The sequence below is a fragment of the Maylandia zebra genome, linkage group LG18 (assembly GCF_041146795.1).
Source record: "Maylandia zebra isolate NMK-2024a linkage group LG18, Mzebra_GT3a, whole genome shotgun sequence".
NCBI lineage: Eukaryota > Metazoa > Chordata > Actinopteri > Cichliformes > Cichlidae > Maylandia > Maylandia zebra.
This window is the reverse complement of record NC_135184.1, coordinates 16,572,770-16,594,466: the sequence shown is the minus strand read 5'-3', so window position 1 is coordinate 16,594,466 and position 21,697 is coordinate 16,572,770. Positions and strand designations below refer to the sequence as shown.

Sequence of the window (21,697 nt, the reverse complement as noted above, 5' to 3'; positions counted from 1 at the left end):
AAACGGAGAAGTTATGACAAATCAGACTATAAGGCAAAAAGAAAGTGCAGCTTTATGGTTTCATGGACAAAAGAATTTCTGTGGCTGCAATATGACGAGCTAAATAACCAGGGCTGCACATAAGTGGTCCGCAGGTGCGCATTCGCTGTCAAAATAAAAAACACGCACAAGGGTTAGGGTTAAATTTAAAAACTGTACTTTTGAGTTAAACTATATGTTTATAATTTTAATAAATGACAAATTAAAAAGGCATGAACATTTTTTTTGTATCGAAAAAATATCGAACCGTGACACCAAAGTATCGAACCGAACCGAACCGTGAATTTTGTGTATCGTTGCACCCCTAATATATACACACACACACACACACACACACACACACACACATATATATACATATATATATATTTATTAGGGGTGCAACGATACTTTGGTGTCACGGTTCGATATTTTTTTCGATACAAAAAAATTTTCATACCTTTTTAATTTGTCATTTATTATATATATATATATATATATATATATATATATATATATATATATATATATATATTTTTTTTTTTTTTTTTTTTTTTTTTTTTAACTCAAAAGTGCAGTTTTTAAACTTAATGTCGCTGAAACAACAAAATAATGATAAAAAAAAAATCTATCTGATAGAGAAATCACTCATCTTTGGAAAAGAGACTTTATTACAGAGAAATGGCTCTTTCCAAAATAAAAGCTATACTATACGCTTCTTCTGGGGTATTTTCTCAGCAGCATATTAAACATATCAGGTCCCATAAGGAGAATCATGTGCTAACGGCTGTCTAAATGACTCGGGTAAAGTTTGTAGCATGCGTGCTTGTTGTTTTTGCCTGCTTCCACTTGTCTTTGCACCAGGATGATGTCCGCGTAAATGTGCAGTCATATTTGTTGTGTTCCCACTAGTGCTGTCAGCGTTAATCTTGTTAAAATGACATTAACGCCATAACGGGGCAAATCTCCGTTAACGAGTTACCACGGATTGCCCCGTGCATGGGGCTTGACAGCGTCAACACCTTAACAAGCTAACTGTGCTAACGCACTAGTTCCCACAAATTGAGCATTGCGTGGCACATCCGACATACTGTTTTACTTTTGTCCATGACGCGCTTACCTTCAGGGTCATACTTCACATAAAAACCAAAATAGTTCCAAACGCCAGATCTCAATGAGGGTGGGGGAGGTTCAATTTGCCATGTTGCAAGGAGAGCTTAACTTCTGTCTCGCTAGCTTGCCCTGCGCTCAGTGAATCTGCGTTCGACTACTCCGCCTAGGCTGCACTGTCGAGCACAGATTCATTGAGCGCTCAACACAGACAGCATCGTCAGAAGGAAAGTTGATAAAATAAATTAAAAATTTTGTATTGTTCATACATATGCGTACCGAACCGAAAGCACTGTATCGAACGGTTCAATATCGATACGAGTATCGTTGCACCCCTAATATATATATATATATATATATATATAGATATATATATAGATAGATAGATAGATAGATAGATAGATAGATAGATAGATAAAGACATATATGTACTACATTAAATACCATGCTCCAGCTGTAGCCTCCCACAAGATAAATGCTGTCATCCAAAACGGCACAGCCTGGACCGCTGCGACCCTCCAGGATGGGTGTCTGGAGGATATTCCACTGGTCAGCTTTTGGGTCGTAACACTCAACCAACATTACATCTAGATGGGAGAAACCTACATGACAGAGATAAGATAAGATAAGATACCCTGTCATCGTAGGTTTAGGTTACAGTAGAGGTAGGGTGAAAAAGGTGTGCAGATGTTAGAAATAAAAGGCAAGTGTTTATTTTTCCCAAAAGTTAAACAAAATCTAAAAGGAACAGAAACCCAAAGAAAAGCACAAATCCACAGTGACACAGAGGGCAGGACACGTGGTGAACATGGGAGCATAACTTATTCCACGCCCTTAAGGACTTTCTATCTATCACACAGAATCACAATCCAATGGATTCATCAGGTGCAAGTGTCTTGCCCAAAGACACTCTGGCACGCAGACTGCAGGAGCCGGAGATTAAACAACCAACCATTTGATTAAAAGACAACCCACTCCACCTCCTGAGCCACAATCACCCCGATCCAACTAGCAATCCAACAAAGAAAGAAAACAATATATCAAAGAAATACAGGAAATAACCCAAAAGACAAATAACTAACGCCAACACAAGAAGACTCACACTGAATGTGATAACAGAGGCAGAGGAACACAGAAGGCACTCAACACAAGACAGCAGGAAGCAAAGACAGGCAGCTACGGTGGCCGCTTTAGGACAAACATGTTTTAGACAGGAGAGATCAAAAACATTAAATTTGGACTATACCCCATAACAGCTGTGGCTGGCCACCATGTTTGTATTACCAGTTTTGCACACACTATATTTTAATATATTTTAATAATATCAATACTTACATTAAATGTTTTGGGATATTTTAGTTACCATTCACCCAGCTAGCAAAGTAATTCTTTTAGCTATCTGGGTAGGCTATCAGTCTGATATTAACCTTGACTGTAAAGCTTTGTGAAAGGAGTCCGATACAAGCCGATGAGTCAGTGAAGCTCACTTTTGACCGAAGACAGTGATTGTGAGGTGAGCTGCTGAGGATATCCTGGACTGCTCTTGTCAGTAAGTTCTGTTTTTTGCCGCTATTAGCTGCCATTAGCCTCTGTTACCCACTGTTAGCAGCTGTCAAGTGAAATTGTCTTTGAAATTTGTGTAACATTGCTCTACACTTAGCGGATTCAGTTGAATTAAACTGAATTTTAAGTTTTAGAATCGCATGTCTAATCTGTAGGCAGTAAATAATTGCGACAATATCAGGAATAAATGCATTCAAGATGGCGAAGCAACATGGCGGATTCCACAAACTGGTGCTGGCTCCTGTGTACTTCTAAGAGATTATTTTCTAAGTTTCTTAAAATGCATGAGTTTGTTGTATTAATTAATTACTAATCTATCTAATTGGTGTGTAATAATAATGTTGTACTCATAATCTAATTTATGAGTATACCATTATTTTTTTATTAAATGAACTAAAAAAACTCAGTACCCTTAACAATAGCATAAAACCTGAACTCACCATCACATCACAAAAAGAAAACTAGACCGAAAACACTAAAGTCAAACATTCCTGTGGACCAATCAGGTTTCAGACAGTTTTGGTTTCATGTGCTTGCGCTACAGTACCACTGTAAATGAAATCCACACAAACCACCACGTGAATGCACTGACACAAGGCTGGTTAACAACATGACGGCAGATGTGTGCCATATTGAAACGACCCCATTGTGCTCTTACAGGAATCACCGCTGAAAAAATATTATTTCACTAAAAAGATATGAATTTTAAAGAAAAAAAGAGCACGCTCTATATCCTACGAAATGAGAGAAATCTTTTCTTATTTTTTCCTGCTGGGGAGATGGTCCAGTGTAACTCCTTTCCTCCTTTTTCTTGAAACTATTCATTCAGTCAATTCATTCTATCCTTCACTTAGCCTATCCCAGCTGACCCAAAAAAAAAAAGATTGACTGCTAAAGCCTGTCAATACAACAGTGAGCATAACTAAGGCAAACAGAACTATAATAATCTTTAAAAAAAAAACGTTAATATAGTTAAAGTTTTGATTTAAAGCGACGCCTTGACAAAAAGCAAATTTTATTACAGTCCTTCACTATGTGGCACTATATGGCATTACGTTCTTTCCTTTACTAAAGGATGGTTCAGTTTATCCTGTGCTAAAGGAGGTAATAAAGGAAGCTTTGAAGCATTTATATTTAGTATTTAAAGAATTTGCGCAATTTGATATTTGACCACAGCCGTTCTCTTTCTCAACATAATGCTTTAGGCGTTAGGCTTTATTTTGCTTCTCATGGTTTGAATCTTTATTCTGTTCTCGCCAGTGTGTCCAGTATGTTCCTTGTGTCCAGTTGATGGGTTTCCCCTTTAGTTAAACTTTTGCAGACATGTTACTTTTTTTTTTGTCTATTTGCTGATAGAGACAAATTTTTGTTGTTCCTCCATCTGCCGCATTCGGTTCCACCTCCCTCACAGTTTCACTACATCTCAAGGTTTCTTCCTTCACCACCAACTCACAGACACAAACCAGCAAGACAGCCATCGATGTGCACAGATTCGCTCCTACGGTGAGCGTGAGGAAACACGAGTTTGGATATGGACACAGTCATACTCAGAGGCACGTGCAGGTTTTTTATGAGCTGAATTTGCAGCAATGAAGAGCCAACTGAACACATCTGTTTAACAGTGTTTTAACGAAAGAGCGTAGCTAAAGAGAGGATTCAAAGAGACACAAGCTGAGCTTGTCATAATTCCCATGACCACATTCAGTTTTCCTGAAAAAATGCAAATGAACAGCACACGTTTTTGTTCTTTTTCACATTTTGTACTATGAATACTAAAGAGTGCGAGAAATGGAGGCTACAGTGTTGCACAGGGTAATTAAGGTCACTGCCTGCTCACAATGGCAACATGATTTTCACACGTACTTTTCAAAAAAGTATCAATCTTGACCTGCTTTCTGTTCGTTGTCTGAAAAGCTCGAGTGCTTACCTTTCAAATGGTTTCCACCAATAGCATACAGGCGGTCATTCATCCCAGCCAGAGCATGAATGGCACGCTTTGTGTTCATATCTTGTTTCCTCGCCCACACATCCATTATAGGGTCGTAGCAGTAAAGCCAGGAGACATACTCGCCATTGTGCACGCCTCCTGCAGCAGGTAAACACAGCAGTGTGTCATTAATACTCTGTGGAGCTACAGCACGTGGCACGTGGACATACTGGATCCAAATGTAGTACTATCCCCAGATATACAGTAAATAACTGGAAAAGAAAAACGTTTTTGGCTCTTCAAGAAAACTTTGGTTAGAGTCAGTTTGTAAAAGAGGAGGGTTTCACTTCCGGATTTTCCTGCAGGGAGGTGATGAGTGGTTCACTGACGTATCACTAAAATCTAATATATGACTTTCTGGTGTCAGCAAGTAGAAGAATTATACAAACCAAAGTTATATTGAAATATATCTAATAAAAAGCATTACAAATTTGAACTATTTCTGTGGCCATTTCTTTGAAGAAGAACTGATGTATACATTCAAGCCTCTTTACAGGGCTTCAGAAACTCTGCTACTTACATGAACATATCTCTTGAGGGAGTCTGAGGTAATATTGGATGGTAATCTGGGGCTGTGCTGTTACTAAGAAGAGGTTCACTCTCTCTTTCTCTCTCTTTTTTTTAAAACTCAAGCCTACTTTAGTCTCTATAAGCTCACCTCAAGCTCCAACTGAACAATCAGTCCTGATGCATTGATTTTAATCATTTTTGTGGAGTGGAGTTGGTTTTTCTTTGTGGTGTAATTAAATGGATGTGTTTACCTCTATGTGCCATAAACACAATGTGTCTTTTTGTACAGTTCCCTCCATGTAGCGCCCCTTTTTGCATAATAATAAGGCGTAATAATAATAATACATGCGACTCGTGTACAGCTCCTGTAACTGACCTGATATGTAGATCTTGCCATTGTGCACCGCTCCTGCATGGGCAGCCAGAGGCTGTGGCAGAGACGACACGTAGTTCCACTCATTTGTCTCCAGGTTGTAGGATTCCACGCTGGAGAGGTAGCCCGCCTCGTTCCTGCCACCAATCACGTACAGGTGCTTATCCAGGCGACAGGCAAAGAAGCTGGCTCTCCTGAGGAGGACGCATTAACCAGACAACATCATTAAACCTATGATGAGAATCACTACTGTTGTTTTTTAGTTTTTTCCAGCTTCTGTCTAAGGTGCAAATCATTCTTAAAAAAACAAAAAAAACATCATAAGACGAGAGATAAGTTAAGCATGTACAAGCTTCTAGGCTGTGAGCATCTGTTTTCATGCCTGTGTAATGGGCTTGCTTACTTCTGCATGATGTAATACCTTGTAAAAGGATTTTGAACCAAAAAAAAACAGCACATACGTCTGTTTACAGCCCAATGAGCATTACTTTATTCTTCTGTTGGCTGGTTTTGTACACCTAGGTAAGAGTAGTAGCATTTTTTTTTAATCTTATGTGGATGTTTATATTTTTAGGTTTTCTAAACACCATTTCCCAAGAGAACTACACATCTGCTATCACAGCTGAACAGAAGACTTGTGAAGTTGTTGGATCTCACAAATTACAACTAGAATCCAAGTAGCATCTTCATGAATGCCAAAACTTGTGAACTTCACTAAGGTCATAAAGGTTTCCGTTTCTTATTAGGTGATGCAATGAGTGGTGAGATTCTGAGAAATATACAAAACACGGTAATGAGAGATGGATGAGAGAAAATGGGTTACTGAAGCTGAGTAAACAGAAGCTAGTACTGATGTCAACATTTCTGAGGACAAAAAAAGGCTTACCTCTCCTGCATTGGAGGCAACTGTATCCAACTGTTGAATCTGGGATCGTAGCGGCTGACAAAATTAGTGCTGTGCTTTCCTGCAAAACAGAACAGTAGAATACAAATAACTTAGCTCAAAATAAAGCTTCTTTTTGTACAGTTTAGACATGCTAATGTAATGATCAGTTCTTATTGGCCACATCTTTTCTAATGTTGTTTGTTGTGTACCAATAAAATTCACAAATGCAACTCTCCCCAGTCTTCATTAATCACCGCCCACACGTGATGATTTGCCTTTTTGCTGCTGTTTGAGCTAACAAGAGCTGACTGAAGTCATGTTTTCTAAGCACAGAGAGATCACCTCTTGGTAATGTTGTATTCAAAAGACTGCAAATCATCTCTCATGATGTGTATTTGTAGTAAGCTGATTCCTACTCTCAAAACTGAATAAACAACTAATTTCACTAAGTGCAGTGTACATCTGCCTGGCTGTTGTATTACTGTGATAGCTGGTGAAAGAACAAAAAGGCAGAGTAAGAATCTTTGATCATTTACAGTCTTTGTTTCTTACTATGGCACTGTGTTGCCACCTTTTTGCAAAAAGCCCTCTTAACACTTCTACATTGCAAATATTTCATCATAAACAACAGTAATTTTTCTGTGCCAATTATTGACAAGTGTTGATTGGAGTGTTGTTTGTCCACTCAGAGCTGATCTGGCTGCAGGATGAGTGTTTCAAACCATCTGAAAGTGTTACATTAACTTGATGGGCTTGAACTTACATAAACTCCAGTTTAAGTGAACATGAAAAATTTGCTGCGTGAAATCAGTGGAAAGCAGCGACTGTACCATTGGGGTTCCACTGGTCCTCTCCGCCTAGCAGCAGCAGGAAGTTCTCCACCTCCACCACGCAGTGATGTGCGCTGTTGTAAGGCATTACTAGGTGACAGACAAAAAGTCAAAAAGTCAGTTTTAAAAACATGTGGAGAGAAATTTGTATATAAACAGTACCCTGTGAGTGTGCCCTGGCTGTTATAGGTGTACTGTGCTGGTGGTTTCAAAAATCCACTGTGGTTAGCAATTACTTTGTATCATTAAATATGAGAATTAAAAACAGGCCAATACTTTTCTGTTCAGGACACATTGCAGTCTAGAAAGCACTACCATAAGTCTCACATTTAATAAAACTGTCAGGTCATTTAAAATAAGAACCATGTAACAGTAAAAGTTATGCCATTGAACCACGAACAAAAAAGCCACTCTTTGTAGCATCTGGATAACTTTTTAACCTCTTTTGTCTCAAAATCATATAGAAAATAGATTGACGTGCAACTTTTGTTTTTTAATCAGAATCAACACAGCCATCAATTGACTGGCGACCTGTTCAAGCTGTACACCGCTTCTTGAACAGGAACAGCTGGGATAGGCTCCAGCCCAAACACAACCCTCAATTTGATCAACACATCTGGTGTAACTCTGTTTGCGCTCTTATACTCAAAGGGGGAAAGTAAATGGCATCTACACTCTCCTTAAATAAATTCAATTAATTCTTAAATGTTTCCACCACACCCACAGGTCAAGCCTTACTACCAATTACTGTCCGAGACACTGACCAAAGAGGTTTATTGAACATCTAAGAAGTATTATATTAACTTTTGAATAGGAAATAATGAAAGTGCTAAATGTTCTGTAATTTGACAGGAGTGGTCAGAGTAAATTTCACACAGACTGTTTGTTCTTTGTTTGGAGCAAGATACAAAAAACACAAACAGAAGTTTAAAAAAAAGTCTGGATGGAGAGCTGGTGAGCAAAGAAAGTTGCACTGGATTACTTTCTATAAACTTGCGATTACAGACAGACTAATATATGATTTTACGATTGATACCAATACTGATATTTAGGGATTTTAAAAATCCAATATACTGATATATTGACCGGCATTTTTTTTCAGACATATGAAACCTAAACAGATTTCCCTAACATATTTTTTAGTGTGGGTCTTTATTTACTCTATCATGCTTTGCCCAGCTGTCTTCAGATCAGCTAGTTGTTGTGTTTCTCACTTTCCAAACAGGTGTTGCCCACAGGATGTTTCTCCCTTCTCTTCTTTACCTTTTTCTATAATTTCCATTTATTGGCCATTATAAATGCAACTATTAGGAGAACTGCCAATAGTTAATACTGGTGGATAATACTGACCTGCTCATAAATCAGTCAGGCTTCAGTTGCAGTATAATGCACCGGTTGTGGCGGAGAATGTGCTCTTGCTATTTTCTCTTCACATGAGGCAAAATGTTAAATTATATCATAAAACTCATATATATATATATAAATAATCGGAGGTTTTTCTGCTCTTTTTGTTTTGTATTCTCTGGACCATCCAGTCACAGGAATGTGACTTCAGCTATTTCGAATAACGATGCCATAAAAACCTCCAGCACTTTAAAGGACAGGAAAAAAAGTATTTAGTGGTAGTAAACTGAATATCATTGGTTTGGAAATGTGATGGACATTTTTTAACATTCTGTAGATAAAATAATTATTTAGTTGATTGAGAAAGTAATTGACAGATTGCTTAATAATCAGATAATTATTACTTGTAACCTTGCATTTATTTAACTGGATAGGTCACCAATTTCTATTTTGGGAATTCGACTCTTAGAAACTAGCTTAGCAACACTGTCCAATAAGTAAAATGTTGGGTGGATGATACCCCTTGTCGTGTGTTAGCGCAGTATAGCATAAACATCCCAGAGCTGAAGCAGGACCCCTCATGGAGGATTTTCTTTTGTGTATGTTTTCGTGCTCCCTTTCTCTCCTTCATCTTCTTTTGCTAAAGTGACCCCATTGAGATGTAGAGAAATGGTCTTAGGTGACAGTCATAATGAACATGATCATGTTCACTCAATAAATCTCAGGCCCGGTGCTTTTTGAGCACAAATCAGTGAAATGTTAAAGCCCACCTGTCTGTCTCCATCAGTCATTTCCACTGTCACCTCCCCACCGTCTGATGGATCACAGTTGCTGCAAAATTAGACAGCCTTGAATCTCATTTCTTTCCAATTGGCCTCTCTCTGCAATCTCACTCTAGCTGGCTGACATGTGCCGGTCCTCTATGGGAGGGAAGTCTCAGATAGGAACTAATACTACATACACTAAACACAGCTTTATCTCAAACGAGGGGATTAGGTTGCCTGCCTCCAGTGCACCTCAAAGACGAGTGCCATACGACTGCCAAATTCCCTTACATGCTATTTACATTATCATTCAGTCAGCAGTATATAGGACATGGATGGGCGGCTTTTTATTTGATGTCTAGTGACTTGTACTCATACTAAAAATCATCTCGTACCCATGTGAGAAGAAGATTATTGCTTTACAATATGTCACAGACCACAGTATCTAGAGTACTGCGGTGGGTTTTGGGACATTTGGGATATACTGTAGGTGAACGGTGAGATAATTACAGTAGCAGGGTATAATAACTGGAATTACTATGCTAATCTTGTGCACTGAAAAATAAATGCATTAATTATTTTTCCTTCTAAAGTATTTATACCTGAGAAAGTGAATCCGATTAACCTATTTGTGCCCTTTTAACCCAAATTGTCCACTAACCCAAGAGTGTGAAAAGCCATAGGAGGGCAGGATGAGCACGTCCTCTATGAGATGGACGCCATCACTCCGGTCTACAGTGAGCTCTAGGGCTCACTAGAGGGAGTCAGAAACCTCTGCATAGAGGCACAGTCAGGGTCGGTTGAATGACTCCACAGCTAATGCACCACTGCTGCTCCATCTCTGATGTGCCTTTAACACCGCTACAATTGCATCCCACTGAGCTGAATTCCTTTGTTCTAGGCCATGCTGCATGGACACCATACATGCAGCATGGAGATCCAGATTTTAATATTAGGTTGGTTTAAAGAAGAAGAAAAGAACAACCTAGCATTGTGGCTGAATCTGTGCCTGCCTTTGTCTTGCATTGGTCCACGCTGCTGTGGGTACACTAGATGGCAAACTTTACACTGGAATCACCGAGCAGTGTGTACATCAGATACACTGAAAGAGATCAGATTCTTCCCAAATTGTGTTGATGAATGTCTTAATCAAAGGCTGTCCCTCTCAGGTTTCGGCTCATTGAAAAGTTATGATTGAATGTTAATAATCTTCTATTCCACATCCATTGTGAGGAGGCTACATCAGGTGGTCACTGATGTGTTAAGGGGATGATTTTGCAGTTTTGTCCTTCCACTTGGCCACGGACCATTTGAGTGTTAACTTTTTTAGTTCTGAGTGATGGAAATCCCTATTGACCTTTTGCCTGGTGCAGTTTGTACCAGTGAGTGAGAGTTTAATGACAAAAACAACAACAACAACAACAACAACAACAACATAAACAGCGAGCTTCAGGCTGTTGTGTATGCAAGGCTCCTTCAGTTTAAAAAAAAAAAAAAAAAAAAAAAAAAAAAAAAAGCTCTAATAGGTTTGGACAAACATGAGCTAAAACATCACACTGCTGCCAGGAAATGTTATGATTTGAGCAGAGGAAGAAACCATGTCGGAGACTGCTGGTGATTTTAAGACCCGACAGCAAAAGCATAAAACCAGATTTATTCAAATTTGAATCATAAAGGGAGAACATAAACTGCACAGGGCCGAGCTGACAGAAAGCAGACCTATAGCTAATATATATGAATGGATAGGTGATCCTGAGATATGACTGCAACCAAAACACAGGACAAAAACTCAATATGTCCAGCAATGATGGGGCAAAGGAGAAACGCGGTCTCTCATTAGCTCTTTTTTTGACCTTTGCAATATGGCAACAATATAGTAGTGAGCCTTAAAAAGGTCAGGGAAGACAGAGAGAGAGAGAGAGAAGAGCATAGTGCACTCTACAGCGGAGAGTGCAGCAGGGATGTGTTTGAAATCTCACAAAGGTTTTCTAGGAAATTATCACAATTTGCCTTCATTATAATATTAAAAAATAAGATAAAATGAGATAAAATCAATTTTTGCTTTTGTTTCCATTGTTGTCCCTGTTACCTAAGAATGGTTGACATCAACATTTAAGCTGCAGTGTTCCACTAACCCCTCTGTGCTATTTATTCACCTTAAGTAAACCCAATATCAACAGCGACACCAGGTCAACAGGCTAAACTGCCACGTCGTGTATTACCATGTGTGGGTTAATTCAGTGTTATGAGTTGATCAATATGAACGAGTAATCACGCTGCATTTAAAAGTAATTGGGAAAAGATGTCACTCCTTAACGTTCTGTCTCAGCCACAATAGATCATTAGATTCAAGTAAATCTCATCGTGCATCCTGCCAGCACATATCAGCAAAAAAACAAGGGAAAGCATGCATGACGCTCCACAGTGCTGTGAAGTCACGCTCTGATTAAAAACTTATATTAAAAGTGATAGTGACACATTATTACCTGAAGGATTTAGGGAACTCTTGTCCCTCATTTTTGGTGAAAATTAACCAGTGTTAAAGTCATCCAAAGGAACAACTATTTCTCATCATAAAAGCCAGTAACACGGGATGCCTCAGGTAATAAATAAATAAATAAATGTAAAAAAATATATAAATTTTTTTAAATCGCAGCCTTTCTACTCACTTGTGAGGATCTTCCATGTCTTTTTCTCATCGTCATAGTACTGGACCAAATTACTGGGGAGACGATCAGGTCCAGGAGGCAAACCACCCACCAGTAACAGCATCCTCTTATTGGAACGGATTCTGCAATGTCAAAAGTGTGGGTGTGCGGACAAGTGTTCAATAACATGCAATAAAAGACATATTAAGGCCTGGAATAAAACATGCAAACACAAAAACACAAGCACAGCTTCAACCTTTAATTCCTTGATTTACTACGACGATATTAACAGAGCTTCCCTGGAGTATTTTTATTTTTCACTTTGCTGATGCTGATTGTATGAATGAATTAATCTGTGAATAAAATAAAGAATAAATGCACAGCTAGATGAATAACTGCTTCTTATCCAAGTACTTCTACTAAACTCAAGATTGCTAATCAGGAAATATGCGACCACATTTATTGTGATTAATAAAAATTGCTCAATCGTTTTGATGTGTTATTGGATCGTTATTGCACTCTAAAGATATCTTTTCAATTAGCTGTGAAGCGAGGACAGTCCTGTAGGGTGCCATGCTGGAGGCTAAAAGCACAATTGAGAACATAAACCTGCCTATACAATGTCTCCATTTCATTGGCTACAGTGATTCATGTGACATGCCTTAGCCAATTGTTGGAAATTTCCTGCTGTTTGTATATGATATATAACCTCAAAGCCGTGCACTTTACTGCACATCAATGACCATTATCTGGCTCCTAATGGATTTCAACACAAATCTACCAATTTATCACAATATGCACTAAAACATTAAGAGTAGCTGGCCTTTAGATTCAGACACATTCACCTTTTTCCCTTTTCCATATTTTACTTTTTTATGCTTGGGTAAGTCACCGTCGCCTCGGTGTATTCTCCCTCATGCTGGCCCAATCGGAAGTGTTTTAGGGTTATTCATATGCAAATGAGCCCCTGGACATAGATAATGGTGATTAATTGAGGGGAGAGAAACAGTGGCATGTGAAACTAATTATGAGGATTCCTGAATCTTTGCTCGTTTAGGTCCATATGTGGGATCAGATATATTATTGGGATAATGTACAAGTAGGTACTTGTAGAATGGTTTTATGTCCTGATTATTTCAGTAATTTCCAAATGTTTTCATAAAGTTTAGATTCTCTTGTGTCACAATTTTTTTTAGTTGTTTTTCCCCAAGGCTCACAACTGTAGTGATAAAAAAACAACAACAACTGAATATTGATACTATCGATTAAAAAAAAAAAAAAGTCTCAGCTGTCTGACTGTGATCAGTTGTCACCATAAGAGACAATAGCCATGTACTAACCAGCCCTAAAAGTGCAGATCAGGACAAACATGTAAGCCATGTTTTTGTGTGAGTGAGACACGTGCATGCAACACGAATGTAAGCAGCATTGTCCAATTCATGAAAAGGAATTCTAAACATCAAATCAAATTTAAAAAAAACAAAACATTTTGAATGTATTATATTTGTCTTCATTTTAATATCAGTAACAGGGCATCTCTGTACTTGGATCATAAGCATCTTGCAATTACCATTTAATTCTGGTCACAATTCAATTACAGCATTTCAAATTGTATTCAAGAGAGTTGCTACAAATCAAATGCATAACCTTTATCTAGATTGTAGCAATCTTGTCTACACTGATTAGAGAGTAATTGCACAGATGTGTGAGGAAATAAAGACATGTTTTCTTTTGTAAAACAGGAGGGAACATTGTAATGATGGATACAGTGGAGCACAGAGTGCATCACGACCTCTGGCAGCAGGTATTATGTTACAGGAGCACCAAAATCCTCATGAACTAGTCCTGAAATGCCACACTGCCTACATGGTCTACACCGACCACCTACATGCTCTACATTAAACAGGCGGTGGGATCAATACATGAGCAAGTGCATAATGCTTGTGTCTGTAATTTGTTCAAATTTAACAAGTGGGAGGCATTTAATTACCCACTGCCCAGTCTCAAACAGCTCTGTGGTGTGATTGTGTGAATTTATGTCTGAGTGTTTATCTGTCTCGTTCTCACCTGCTGGCCATGGTCTGCCTGCAGTGCTGCCTGAAGGGCATCAGGTGGTAGTTCATGGCATCCAGGAGTAGTTTCTGGCACACAGGGTCACTCCTCATGAAGTCAACAGACTGAACTCTCTCCACCAACTCTGGGGCAGGTATAAGGGCAAAGCGTAGCCTCTTCATAAGGTCCGGCGCATAGTGCATGCGAGTCTCCCGGTCATGCTCCAGCCAGAGGACTGACATCTGGAAGAGAGCCAGCTCTGACTCCACTGGGGGTGGCAGAGCATCTAGCATGGCACACATCTCCTCAAAGTTCAACAGCAGCACATCCTCCACCAGGTACTTGTTGGCCAGCTTCTTGGTCTCATCCAGTCCATGGAGTGCAGCAATCTTGCAGATCTGCTTGTAGTTCTGCACAGAGATCTGGTCATTAAGGAACTGCACACTAAGCTTGGTAATCTGGGGGATATTGAGGATCTTGCTGACTGACAGCACCTCTTCCACTGTGTCCAGGGAAAGAGTAACATTGGCAGTATACAGGTACTCCAGCACTAATCGTAGTCCAATGGAGGAGCAGCCCTGGAGCACTAGGTTATTTATGGGCCTGGTGCTGGTGGTCACCAGCTTGTCATCAGGAGAGGATGAAGGGGTCCCACTGCTGCCCTGGTCCCCTTTGCTTCCTTCATTGTTGATTACATTATGGGAGGAAAAGAGGGATCTGAAATACTGGGAGCAAGATGCCAACACAGCTTTGTGGCAGTGGAACTGCTGTCCCTGGGCTGTCAGAGTCACATCACAGAAAAGCTGCTTTCGCCACAAGAGATTGAGCCCATGCAGCAGGGTGTCACTGTGTGTTGGGTCAAAGGTGGATGTTCTATCACCCGATCTGGACATGACTTCCTGAATGTGAACGCCACCTAGGCAACAAATAAACCATGCAAGCCATTTACCTCAGGTCATTTATTTCCACAACACACGTTGCCTATACATCGCTATCAGTCAACTATTACAGCAGAAAACGATTTCTCGAATAAGTTATTGAACAGATCGCCCGTCCATCCAGCGGGGAAGAGCCGTCATGCCACGCCAGCCGGCGACAATCTACATCCAGCACGGCTTCATTCGCCTTCAACTTTGAGCTCTGGTCGTAAAGCAACAAACAAAAACGTAGTAGTTCCCATAGCGTGCCACTCTTATTCATTCTTAACTCAAGAAGCGGATGGTTTTAAATGGAGGCTGATGTTTGAAGGGCGCTGTCAAAACAAAAAAAAAAAAAAAGAAAAGAAAAAAAATCGGAGGATACGGAGATGCTGCGGCGCTTTCCCCCCTCGGTAACGCGGCTGAAGTTGTCGGATAAGGAAAAAAGAGGCAGCCGCTACGGTGGACGGATAACATGCAGCATTCAGCCAACACTTATCCCTTCTCCTGCCTTGCTGCACACCCCCACAATGAGGACATTACACATCGCACAGATTTACGGAGTCATACAAAAGCAATTAGTTTGTCTCCGAGCCGTCAGCAGCGGTACGGGTGCGTTTTGCTTTTTTAGCCTACCTGAGTTAAGCGGACGTGAGTATCGACAAAATATTCACTGAAATGCAGCTTTCGCTAAAGTTAAATGGGATGTGCATATCTTTTTCATACTTAGACTGTTACAAAAGCTATTTCCATGTGCGTAATGTGTGTAAACTTGACACAAGCGTGCCGTAACCGTTGTCGCCAGATTCTCTAAAAGCGCCTGTCACAACTAAATGATGTGAGCAGCTTGCCTGAGAAGGAGCCAAACTTACCTGACTTCAGCTCTTGACCAAAAAAAAGGAAAGTAAGCTTCGGGTTCCCAATAATCTCACTTGAATTTTCCTTTGTTCTCCTTTTAAGAAATGTCCTTTTTCCTTTAAAGTCTATGGCGTCTCAAAATAACCATTGATTCCAACTCATAAAGTCACTATTTCGGGTTATTTGTTGACGTTGATCATTTGTTCTTCTGAATTAACAAGAAGTGTGTGAGTGTGTGAGAGGGAGCTGTGCTTTCTGCAAGAGAAGAAGAAGAAGAAATATACGTGTGACAAATTATGCTACCAAGAAACAACACATCATTATCCTTGGGCCTGGGGCTCAGTGAGTCGTAACGAGAGTAATAGGAAATCCACGGTTGGGGAGAGAAACGGTCGTGCATGGCCGGTGGAGAGAGACCATGCAGGGGTATGGATGCTGGAGAGACTCGCAAAATTATGGCTCAAGGCTATTGTAAAAACTGTCGAGCGTAAATGACTGCGATTTCAAACATCTATGGAAGAAAGAAAAGAGAAAGGGGGAGAAAAACCGAGTCTTTCCCTCGCTGTTATAGAGAGAACCGTCAAGTTTTAGTGCGCATTGCTAATTAGTCAATTTCTCTCTGCCTTCACAGCCCGACGACTTTGCTGCTGAGCTGAAACTGCTAATTTCTGGGACCAGCCTTTTTTTGGCTGTGAACTGGATGGATGAATGGCTTGTCTCGCACAAATGACAAAAAGCCCCTGCCTTAATCTCCATCGCCAAAATAACCCCTCATCTCATTCTGCTCCTACTAGTCCTTCAAAAGAAGGTGCTCTACACAAACTGAAGTTATACATCTGTATAATAAACAGCACCCACCTCAATGTACAGACAACTGTGCAGACTTTTATCATGTTTAATTAAAAGCAGATAATACCCTCCTTTTTTCTACATTTTAGTGTGACACTGAAGCAGCATTATGAAATGCCACACATGTACAGAAGGGACATAAAGTTAAAAAAAAAAACAACAAGCACAAATAAAGAACATATATATTGTTTTCATTCATTATTACCATGTCTGATCAGTTCATTGTTAAAAACATAAGGCTTGAAAACACAAAGGGCTGTAACCTAATACAGTGTCCATTAGTGCACAGTAGTTCTGCTGGAGTATTTATATCCATACACCTGCATTTTTGCCCCCAGAGATCCTCCAAGAGTATAAGATCAAAGTGAATCCACTAAAGGAAGTGGCTTGATGAATCACATAGTAAAACTCCTGGTTGGGAATGCTCATATGAACTTATGGATTGCACCAAACACTCTGTCACCACCACAACAAACTAACAGCTGTGAGGCACTAAGTAGTTCCATTGCTAAATTATTAATCTGTCAAATCACTTTGGTATAGCTGCATACAGTTCAACAACAACGAGAGCTTTCAAAAACTCAGAAACATCTCATCTCAAAATTAGGATTCCTTCATTTACCCCCATCACATGAATATAAGGTGATATAATCACCTCAAAAAGCAAACAAAATGCTCACACAGCTAATCAGAAACCGTTAGAAAGGATTTATTAGGCCAGAATAAACTGTCAATTACATAAAGAGCTCAATTAGAGTAAATACACTTACATGTAGGACTCCCATGGGACCAGAAGTGACAGGTACTTCACAACTTAAGAAATGACAGATAGGGATAAATGGCTTTGTTCATATACTATGAAAGAGAGCACCGCCATGCTACCGTCAAGCAATAGCGGACCATACATTGGTAGCATTTATAATAAGAAGGCACCACAATGCTGTTTTGATGTTCAAGTGTTTGACAAGCACACAGCCTGCTAATCCCCAACTTGTAGTTATGCCGAGGAAATTCATTCTACATGAACTCTGCGGTGATGACTGATTAGATTGTGCGCTGCATCTCAAATAATCATCGTCACCGAAGGAAAACTATACTACTCTAATATTAATTAGCGGTTTGAAACCACTATGAAAGCACTTTGTTTTACTGTTTACCACGATTATTTCGTTACCTCATTTCCAGAGGTCTTGACACTGCACAGCACTACAGTAATTCACTGTATTTCACTTTGGAGTCACATATTGTTATCTTTACCAGCACACAGTTAGCACTACATTACCCAAGTCTCGAGCGAGCTATTCTAACGCAATAAAATGACCATTTCCAACTCTTTCAGCTCTTTGTAGCAACTCAGTCTCCTGAGGCCACTGGTCTTCAGATTGCAGGGCGTTTATGGTTGTAAGTTGTTGCAGTGTGCAGAAGGAGGGGGGGGGGGGGGGGGTCATCAGATAAGAGAAGAATTTCTAGACTAATTAAACCCTTTGAGACAAAGAATCACACTACAGTGATTTACAACTCTCTGTACCAGTTAACCCGACTCATTTCTTTCTGTCATATTACTCAGATAGCATATCTACCTCTATGGGTAAAAAGTCTTTTTTTTTTTTTGTCTTCAATGTTATGAAAAAAGGAGGGGTGTTAGTGTAAATAACCGCAGTTAGATCAGATTTAAATACTGCAGTATACTCATAATATAAGCTTTTAAGAGCAGACAAAGCTCCCAGCCACTGACCATCTACTCTGTTCAGTGAATAAGCCCCTGATTTTACCCCCAGATACTACGCATCTTCATATGTAATGCTTGCATTATATCATGCTTCCTTATTGTTTTCTTCAGCATAATTTTGTGCCCATTACAACACATAAAAATGAAGCAAAACACAAACTGTCAGCATTATCGTGGCCTTGGGTAACTGATTAAAGAGCGAACATTTAATCTAATCAGTGCAATGAAACAAAACAACAGGAGAAGCTCCAAAGTTGTGAATAGCAAAGTCTACCAGGCATAATTCCTTTTGCTGGCTGTTGCAGAGGGGTATGCTAAGATAGAAAGTATTATTTTCCTAAATGGAAGGTGTCAGATGGTCACGGAAATGTGATCGGCTGTTCAAGATCACTGCTTCCCATCTGCAATTTGTGACGTGTGAAAGATTCAGCCCAAATGTGCTCACCAAGCGTAAATCCTCAGCACTTTCTCTTATCGTGGAAAAGCAAGATAACCAGCTGTTTACAGATCAGAGAACATATCATATTAATATCATGGAGAGGGTGATATCATCTTGTTTGTAAAATATTTTGTTAACTAAGTGTGGTGTGGTATGGCAACCTATAAAGTGAAAGTTGTAATTTGTGTTTTAGCAAAAGTGCTGCAGTTTAAAGCCCCTTTTTAATGATAAAAAATATATTAAAAGGAGGAAAGCTGAAAATGCTGCGGGGAGCCTCTTCAGAAACACTTTGGTGAGACAAAATTAATGCAAACTGCATGTTACAGTAAATACTCATTACAAGGCTCTTAGAAGTTACATTTAAAGATCCCCCCTTAGTTCCAGTTAACTGTATGTATGAACACAAGCAGGGCTCTCTTTATGCCTCCCTCTCCAATCTTGGAAGAGTTTACAGTTGTGTGGAATTATTTTGCACCATTTTTGGATTTGGAAACCAAACCGTATACTATACTATAGAGAGATTAGTTCTAAAAAAAAAATGTAGCATTGGCATTAAAGGAACAGGCTGCTTAATCAGAGGTAGTTGTTATAATTGTACAAATTGAAGAAAGGGTCATCAAAAGTGCAATATTTGTACTAGCAGGTTCAGTTTATTTCGATTAATTGTAAAATCTCAACCCATCCCGTTTTCTGTTTCCTGTTTTTTTTAGCACTTTTTTTGGATATCAGGACTGATTAGCACATGCTTGTCATTTCAGATCAAAGTTAGTCAGAGATGATTCATAAAACGTCCACTGTGTAATAAATTGGAAGCACTTATATTTGCCATTCAGGGAGTATTGGGAGGCCTGCTGTTTTAAACCCCTAGATCCCCACACATGGCGTAGCCACCACAGACACGGCTCAGAGAGTCAGTCGGCAGCCGGGAGGTGAGCAGAAAGGAACAGGCGGTGTCCCCTCCAGAGTGAGCACAGGAGAGAGTGTGTGTGTGTGTGTGTGTGTGTGTGTGTGTGTGTGTGTGTGTGTGTGTGTGTGTGTGTGTGTGTGTGTGTGCGTGTGCACAATATGTGTGTGTGTTGTGGCATTCTCAAATGACAAAAGGATACCAGTTGTGCAGTTCAGGTGGGACGACACACGGAGGTGGTATGGAGACTCACCTGAGGGAGAGTCTGGGCTGCTGGGACCGGGGCTGTAATGGAGACCCAAAGTTGTGTATAGGGGCCGCAGGAGGCCACTGTGCCGTGGAGAAGGTTTGGGGGCTGGAGGAGAGGGGGCTGCTGTTGTGCAGTCTCCCCAGCGTGATGCATCTACCTTCAGGGTGGCAGCAGGCGTGGAGTGGGGTGCGATGGAGCGAACACGGGCTCAGTGGCGCGGTCACCTAGGGACGCTGAAGCTGCTGTAGCAGGACTGATAGTTATTCCTTGGGAGAATTGCAAGATGAGCCCCATTGTATTAGCAACCCCTCTTCTACTAGAATTGTATCAATGTTCTCAAACCTTTGAAGAATGAAGTCAGGGTGCAAAATATCTGACACTTAACGTTTTTTGCCGTTCACCAAAAGAAACTTAATTCTTGGACAAACAAAACAAAAAAAAAAGTAGGACGGAGTAAACGGTTTCTCTCACAATCGGAGCCGTTTCATTGTGTATCAGAATGACTGCTGTCAGAGTTAAACTTCAGTAAATTCCTTTGGCAATGAGAAGCTGGTAAATTATTCCATACTGATTTGAAATTCTCACACATTAAGCTTTTTAATTTCCAAGCAGTACTTTTGTGTTGCAACAGTTTGAGTCGTATCTTTTAGAAATTCTCTGTGTCTAATATGGTCAGCACTCCCAATTATTCACTCCACTGACAAGTGAAACAAATGGGACCAACCAGTGCATTCTGTATTATCTACACCCCTTGGATTCCCTGACAATAATTAATACAATGGCAAGCTGCTGTTACCAGCCTTGACGACATGAGCTCAACAACATAAGCTCTCCCTTTCCAAGAGCTCTTGAAAAGAAATTACATCCAGCGGTGAGGTCATATATATATATCGTGGACACAAGCAGCCGGGAGGTTATGTCATGTTACTGTCTGGGACCCTAGATCAGATGGTACTGTTAATATCAGCAGGTCATTATTCACATCATTACACCATGAATGAAAGGTGCGTGGAATATGTCAGGAATATATGAATGTAGCCCTGAACATAGAGATATACACAGCCTTTAATAGCAAAGACTGTCCCATATGTCAGCGAAGTTCATTAACATGCTACATGATCTTACTGAGGCAGCAGTGCTGACCATCTCACTGGTATGGTCACACACCATTATGTAGGGTTACTTCATTTGCTCATAATGCGGATAAACATGAGAGGAAAAAGCACCTTAATATATACACAGCATACAGTGAATCTAAGTAGTGTTAGGCAAACTGGTTCCATGATTTAAATAAAACTAAATAAAAGCAGATACAGTTTTGTTTTGTGTAATAGCCAACTGACCAATGTGTCCTTTTAAAGATGTGTCACACAATCATACTAACCCCTCTTATTTTAGCCTACGAGGATATTAACAGGTTTTTTAATTATAGAGGAGCACTTTGCCTCAACATCCATTAAAGGAATGCCGTGCTAATTTTAAATCCTCGCAGCAGGCATTTGCATCAACAGAAGAAAAGTGGATGAGTTTCTCTTTAACAGCTGTAATTTGTGTTTTCCAATCACCATGCTGATTTCTGCTCATTATACTCCGGTTTCACACCGGTAAGTGAGCAAAGTTTGGATTGATTGACTCTAATTAACTAAAAAATGTTCCAAGCCATGGA

The 21,697-nt window shown here is 39.8% G+C and overlaps 1 protein-coding gene across 3 annotated transcripts in view; it reads right to left on the bottom strand.

Annotated features, from left to right (window-relative positions):
* Nucleotides 1–20,975, bottom strand: part of klhl14 (kelch-like family member 14) — a 24,995-nt gene extending 4,020 nt beyond the window's left edge. The window contains exons 1-9 of one of the 3 annotated variants that reach the window (XM_076876819.1): nucleotides 20,035–20,975; nucleotides 15,875–16,115; nucleotides 14,101–15,001; nucleotides 12,055–12,176; nucleotides 7,278–7,367; nucleotides 6,448–6,526; nucleotides 5,565–5,755; nucleotides 4,619–4,777; nucleotides 1,573–1,730 (exon numbers count right to left, since the gene is read on the bottom strand). In XM_076876819.1, the coding sequence (XP_076732934.1) occupies nucleotides 1,573–1,730; nucleotides 4,619–4,777; nucleotides 5,565–5,755; nucleotides 6,448–6,526; nucleotides 7,278–7,367; nucleotides 12,055–12,176; nucleotides 14,101–14,978 (1,677 nt within the window). In that variant the 5' untranslated portion in view covers nucleotides 14,979–15,001; nucleotides 15,875–16,115; nucleotides 20,035–20,975. Of the gene's footprint in view, nucleotides 1–1,572; nucleotides 1,731–4,618; nucleotides 4,778–5,564; nucleotides 5,756–6,447; nucleotides 6,527–7,277; nucleotides 7,368–12,054; nucleotides 12,177–14,100; nucleotides 15,002–15,874; nucleotides 16,533–20,034 lie in introns of those variants that run through there. The other 2 variants (XM_076876820.1, XM_004542784.5) reach the window with 2 other exon arrangements.
* Between the last annotated feature and the right edge of the window lie 722 nt (nucleotides 20,976–21,697).